The sequence below is a fragment of the Coenobita brevimanus genome, chromosome 51, assembly GCF_032717465.1.
Source record: "Coenobita brevimanus isolate Jiangsu-jjx chromosome 51, ASM3271746v2, whole genome shotgun sequence".
NCBI lineage: Eukaryota > Metazoa > Arthropoda > Malacostraca > Decapoda > Coenobitidae > Coenobita > Coenobita brevimanus.
In genome coordinates, this window is record NC_137004.1 from 4,450,907 (window position 1) to 4,456,906 (window position 6,000).

A 6,000-nucleotide genomic window follows, 5' to 3' on the forward strand; every position below is an offset into this window, starting at 1 on the left:
TCTAAATGGACGCAAGATCGATTCCCGGATGCGACAAGAAATCTGATGATATGGGATACTTTAAAACAAACTTTACTAATCCTTCACAGTACCCACCAACATCTCAAAATAATAATAGTAATAAAAAATATATAATAATAATAATAATAATAGTAATAATAATAATAAGTGTAAGTACAGTATTCACGAAGCAGACAGTCCTAAGATGTACTCAGTATGGACGGTGGGTATCAGTGCTAAAGTGGTGACGTATGAAAGCCTGTGACTTAAACGAAGTCTGTTAAGCCTTAGAGAAATGGCTCCTGAATCTATACCCAGAGTTGGACGCAAAACAAAATACAGCGTTAGATAGATGCGGGAACTTCAGGGCTCTAACATGGAGCATTGTTAAAATCGCGGCTGGAGTGAAGCACCGCGTTTCCGAAAATCATTAGTGCTTGACAGATGGACAGGGCCGATCCTAGAGATACACCTGCTTCAGATGAGTAGATAGATAGATAGATAGATAGATAGAGAAATAAATAATAAGCCCTTCAGCATCAAACGTCTTCCCTTTATTGTGTTGAGTCGTCTTGAGGTAGATAAGGATGTTATTGTAGTGAAGGGAATAAGATTACTCTCTCTCTCTCTCTCTCTCTCTCTCTGGCAGAAATGCGTTTGGAGTTCATGCACCAGCTAGGGAGGGAACGTGTTAGAGAATGTCTCTGAGAATCAATCACCTGGCTCATTATCTCCTTAATTATCTCCCCCAATATCTCCCCCTCTCTCTCCTTTGTCCCCTGCAGAAGTGAGCCCGGAGGAGTTCATGCGCCGGCTGGGAAGGGAGTATGTTAAGGAGTGTCGCCAGCACTACGGGAAAGCCTTGGAGAGTCTTGGTTACAACCTGGAGGGCTTCTTGACCAATCTCACCTGCCTTTGCGACATCATCAAGACCAACCCGAACCTCAAGACCAAGAATGACGTGCCTAGTTTGGTCTGCAATCGCCAGGGTGACCGAATACTCCTCCACTTCTTCACCAACAGGGAACCCATACGGTACTTCGTGGGCGGCGTCATCGAAGGGGTTAGTGCACAGATCTTCAATAAATCCGTGGTCGTGTCTTGCGAGAAATGCGACACCCCGAACGGCAACAAATCCAATCACAGGTACTACTTCAGGTACACCATGGAGGAGTGTGGGTACGGTACAGTCGAGGATGAATGTCTCTTGAAGCCCATCGCAACGGAGAATCTCATGACCAGATCGGCACCAACAGAAAACGGACGTCATGCGTGCGTTAACTCGTCCTCTCAAGCACGGTACGAAGAGGAGCCACGGACAGACAGCCTCATTGAGTCCAAATCCCTCAAGGCAGAAAATGGACGTTCTGAGGAGGAGGAGGAAGAGGAATCGAAAGATGAGTCCAAACTCGCACCGACGGAGGATACCATAAAAATTGCCTCACAGAACGGCCAGGCTCCCACAGCGCCAATGACTCGAGCCTCAAGCAACGCAAGGGATTCCAAGATCGGCGTCAGTAGCTTCTGCAAGGCCTTCCCGTGGCACTTCGTCTGCAACAAGGCCATGAGGATAACGCAGATGGGGTCAGGCTTGTTGCAGGTCAGTTGCATGGCTATCTGTTATTCGTATATTCTGTGTGTCTGTCTGTGTCTGTCTATCTGTCTTTGTACGTACCTATCTGTCTATCTATCTATCTGTTTATCTATATGAATAATCCATGAGCGTAGCGCAAAAGGGATCAGGCTTGTTGGAGGTCTGTCACTTGGCTATCTGAAAATTTTGTCTATCTATTTACCAACCCATGAGTATATTCTGCTTTTCAGACAACATAAATATTGTAAACATGTAAGTATCTGGCTTGTATCTTTTTTCCTCACCGCTGTCTATCTGTCTATCATTCTATCTGTCTGTACCCTTACGTGTGTCTGTGTGTGTCTTTATGTCTGTCTATTAATTGATCTGTCTATTTATCTAGTCATGCCTTCATCTAACTACTCGTATTTGCCTATATATCTCTTCTATCTGCCCCTAAGTTCATATCACTTTATATATAGCCACCTTTTTGTCTTCTCCATTCCCCCCTCCCAATCCAGGCCACACTTCTTCATGTACTGTACCCTTCCATCTCTTCCTTGGTTCCTTCTCCTCATTAACTCTCCCAGGCTCCTACGACTCCCATAGCCGACTAAAATCGTCTGGAGTGACAGTATTGACACTCTCAGGCTCCCAAGTCTCACCCACAGCTTAGGAAAACCGTCTGAAGTTAGCAAACATGAAGTACTATAAGCTGCTCACTTCTCATTGGCCTAAAATTGCCATCCTCCCATCTTGAATCCTGAGTAAGAACCATAGACTAACACTAGAATATGATGGTAGTCACGAAGAAGTGCTACGGAAAGGATTTAGAGCCGTACTGTTGTCTCCCTTTACCACTAAGTTACGTGAAGTAAGTTGCAAAAGGACGAAAATCAGGGCCAAGGTAAAGTGAATGGAGTATAGTTAATGGTGACAAATGTAACACCCAGGCTCCTATGACTCACTCAGCTGAGGAAAATCGTCTGGTGTCAGCTGGATCAGAGTACGAGAGTTGTCTTGTCAGTGAGAGGGTTAAAACAAATATCATCATCGTTCTCTATTCCCACTTTTCATCAATCTGGCGGATAGGAGAGAGAGAGAGAGAGAGAGAGAGAGAGAGAAATATTAACACATTTGCTCTTATCTGGCAAAAATCCTTAACCTCTTTTAAGCTTGGTAGATTTTGAGTAGTAACCAAGAAGACTCATTCCCGCCCTGTAACGAAAGGCCAATGATTTTCACGCAACTACGGCTTAGTATTAAAATTTTCAAAGTGATCTAGTTCCGTCAGATGAAAACAGTGATTATAGTTTTGATAATTATATATCATTAAAACTCTACAGGTCCATTCACATAGATTATTATACATTATTAAGCCTTTCAATTCAGTGCAATGTATTCTTTTGCTCTGGCATCTACGGACGATTTTATGCAGTAAGGAGTGGTTTTTCGATCCGGAGGGGTTTGATGAAGCCTTCCTTAACCCCGTCAGCACGAGGGTCTCTCCTAAGATGAGTAAAATCGTCTGGAAGAACAATGATAAGAAAATAAGTCATTGTACTAAAGGGGTGAAGGTGTTGTAAGGTCTTTGTGAATCTCTCTCTCTCTCTCTCTCTCTCTCTGAAGTAACGCATCTCGTAATTTCTCGTTAGGCACGATACCCAGATGGAAGGTCTCCTCCTCCTCCTCCTCCTCCTCCTTTTTTTTACCTCCATTTCTCCCTGTTCGCCTTCCTCCCCTCTTCTTCCTCCTCTTTTTCCTCCTTCCTCTTCTCTTTTATGCCTTCCTCCTCCTCCTCGTTGTTCTCACCTGTATTTTTCTCTGCCTACCTTCCTATTCCTCTTTTTCCTCCTTTTCCTCTTCCTTTTTCTCTCTCCCTCTTTTTTCCCTTCTCTCCACCTTACGTCTGCTGCCCTTCTGGTCTTTTTCCTCCTTCCTCCTTCATTGCTTTCTCTCTTTCCCTCCCTCTTTCTCTCTTCCCCATTTCCTTCTACCTTCCTTCCCCCTTTCCTTCTTCCTCATCTTCTGTCAGTTTCCTCTCTTTGTTTTTCCACCTCTCCTCGCTCTCTCTCTTCCCTCCATTCCTACATACCTGCCTTCTTCCTCCTCTCCTTCCTTCTTTCTCTTTCTTTCTCTCTTCCTCCTCTTTTTTTCCTCCTCCATCTCTTCCTTACTTCCCTGTTTTCTCACATCTTACTCTTACTCTTTTTTTTTCCTACTTCTCTCCCCCCTTCGTCTTCCTCTTTTTCTCTCCTCCATTCTCTCCTTTTCCTTTTTCCTCTCTTTCCACCTCCTCTCTTTTTTTTTTTTCTTTTTCGGTATTTATTCACTGCGGTTCTTTGGTCCTCTCTCTCTCTCTCTCTCTCTCTCTCTCTCTCTCTCTCTCTCTCTCTCTCTCTCTCTCTCCCCCCATTCCTCTCCCATTCTACCTATTTTATCTCCTTTCCTCTCTCTCCCCTCTTCCATTCCTCCTCTATGTATGTCCTCCTCCTCCTCCTCCTCCTCCTCCTTCCTTCCTTCCTTCCTTCCTTCCTTCCTTCCTTCCTTCACCTCCCCTCCTGTCTCCCCTTCCTGACATGTCTATCACCCCAGCTAATGAGTTGCTGGAGAGAGAGAGAGAGAGAGAGAGAGAGAGAGAGAGAGAGAGAGAGAGAGAGAGAGAGAGAGATGAAGGAATTTCGCCACCATTATGTAGGCTCTTATAAACAGGAATTATAAAAATGGACTTATCATCATCATCATCATCATCATCATCATCATTATTATCGCCATCACTATCATCACGTTTATCCTCGTTATCTCGCCCTTACTAACATCATCATCATCATCATCATCATCATCATTATCATCATCATTATCATCATCATCGTTTGTGTGCATCATTGTAACTCTCTCTCTCTCTCTCGCTCTCTCTCAGTCAGTATACAGTATGCATATATACTCCAGTCTGTCAAGCCACAAATCTCCATCCATCCAACTTTCTATCTACTAATCTGCATCTATCTCTCTATCTACCAAAGGAAAAATATACCACTCTATGCCACTCAGTCCAAGCTGCCCACTCTCCGCCATACCATAACACCACTCACTCAGAGGGCACACTGTAATACCACTTAACACCACTCTCTTCACCTTTATATGATTTAATTAATGAAAAACTCTGCGGTATTCAAAACCAGAATTTCGAGAGAAGTATTTGCTGAGTGTTTACCTGGATGGGATGATGCTTGTGTTTCCAGGTATATTGCTTTTATTTTGCCTGTTTGTTTTGTCTATCCCATTTACGAAGTTGGGATGGGTGATGATGATGGTGACTGGTAAATATGATCGAGATAATGATGATAATGATGGTGAAGGTGACTGTGGTTTTAATGATGATGATGATGATGTTGATAGCTATTGTGTTAATGATGTGTGTGTGTGTGTGTGTGTGTGTGTGTGTGTGTGTGTGTGTGTGTGTGTGTGTGTGTGTGTGTCCGCGCGCGCGTCAGGGCGCGTTTTGTGTGTGAACTCTCTCCTGTGTGTATGCGTTTGTGTCATCAAGTGCATAAGAAAGAGGGCCCTTGCGAAAAAGACCCCGAACCACTGAACTCTTTACCCCATTAGAGACGACAGGTAAAGAGAGTGGATGTGGAGGAAGGAGGTCACTTTCTTAAGATGTCAGGAGCCACTTAACTAAGGCCAGGAGCAGCGCGCGTGTAGAAAAAAAAAATGTTGTATATTCTAACTAAACTAGTTTTTCTTATTATTTAGATTAGGCGAGAAGAAAAATGGGGAGACGAGAATATTAGGAGAAGAATGGAGGGAATACTGAAGAGAAAGGATGGACCTGTTTCCCATTCTTAGATTCTAATTCCTATGTTTTTTTTTTTTTTTTTTGCCAACTATCATCTTTCTTTCTCCTCCCTCCATCCCTCCCCGCCTGCCTTCTTCCTCCTCTTCTTCCTCCTTTTCTTCCTTTCTCTTTCTTCCTCCTCCTCTTCTTCCTCCTTTTCTTCATTTTTCTCTCTTCCTCCTCCTCCTCCTCTTCTTTTTTCTCTCTTCCTCCTCCTCTTCTTCCCATTTTTCTTCCTTTTTCTCTCTTCCTTCTCGTTCATTTCCTCCTCTCCTTCTCTTCTTGACTTCTTTGGTACATGAATTATAACACTATTTTAATTTATCATTTTGCGTTTAGCGTGAGAGAGACGCCTTCACGTGGCTGTACCAGTATAACCGGGCAGCTCCCCCTCAGCTCCCTCTCTCTTGCTCCCTCCCTAGAAAGGGGGATGGTAGACTGCAGACTGTTAATTCAGGCTGCGGTCCACTGGGTTCACGTCCGCAAGAACAGCAACAGCAAAAGCAGCCATTTCCCTGTATTCATTGCTGTTTTCCAGTGCTCTATGCTCTACTGTCTAATTTTTTACGTGTCAGACTCAAGATTATTA

At 43.8% G+C, this 6,000-nt stretch overlaps 1 protein-coding gene across 1 annotated transcript in view; it reads left to right on the top strand.

The window, feature by feature from the left end:
* Gycalpha99B (guanylate cyclase 1 soluble subunit alpha 2) overlaps positions 1 to 6,000 on the top strand; it is a 123,676-nt gene that overhangs the window by 65,633 nt on the left and 52,043 nt on the right. Inside the window, exons 4-5 of the mRNA XM_080272472.1 lie at positions 786 to 1,284; positions 1,489 to 1,600. Of these exons, the coding sequence (XP_080128598.1) occupies positions 786 to 1,284; positions 1,489 to 1,600 (611 nt within the window). The remainder of the gene's footprint in view (positions 1 to 785; positions 1,285 to 1,488; positions 1,601 to 6,000) is intronic.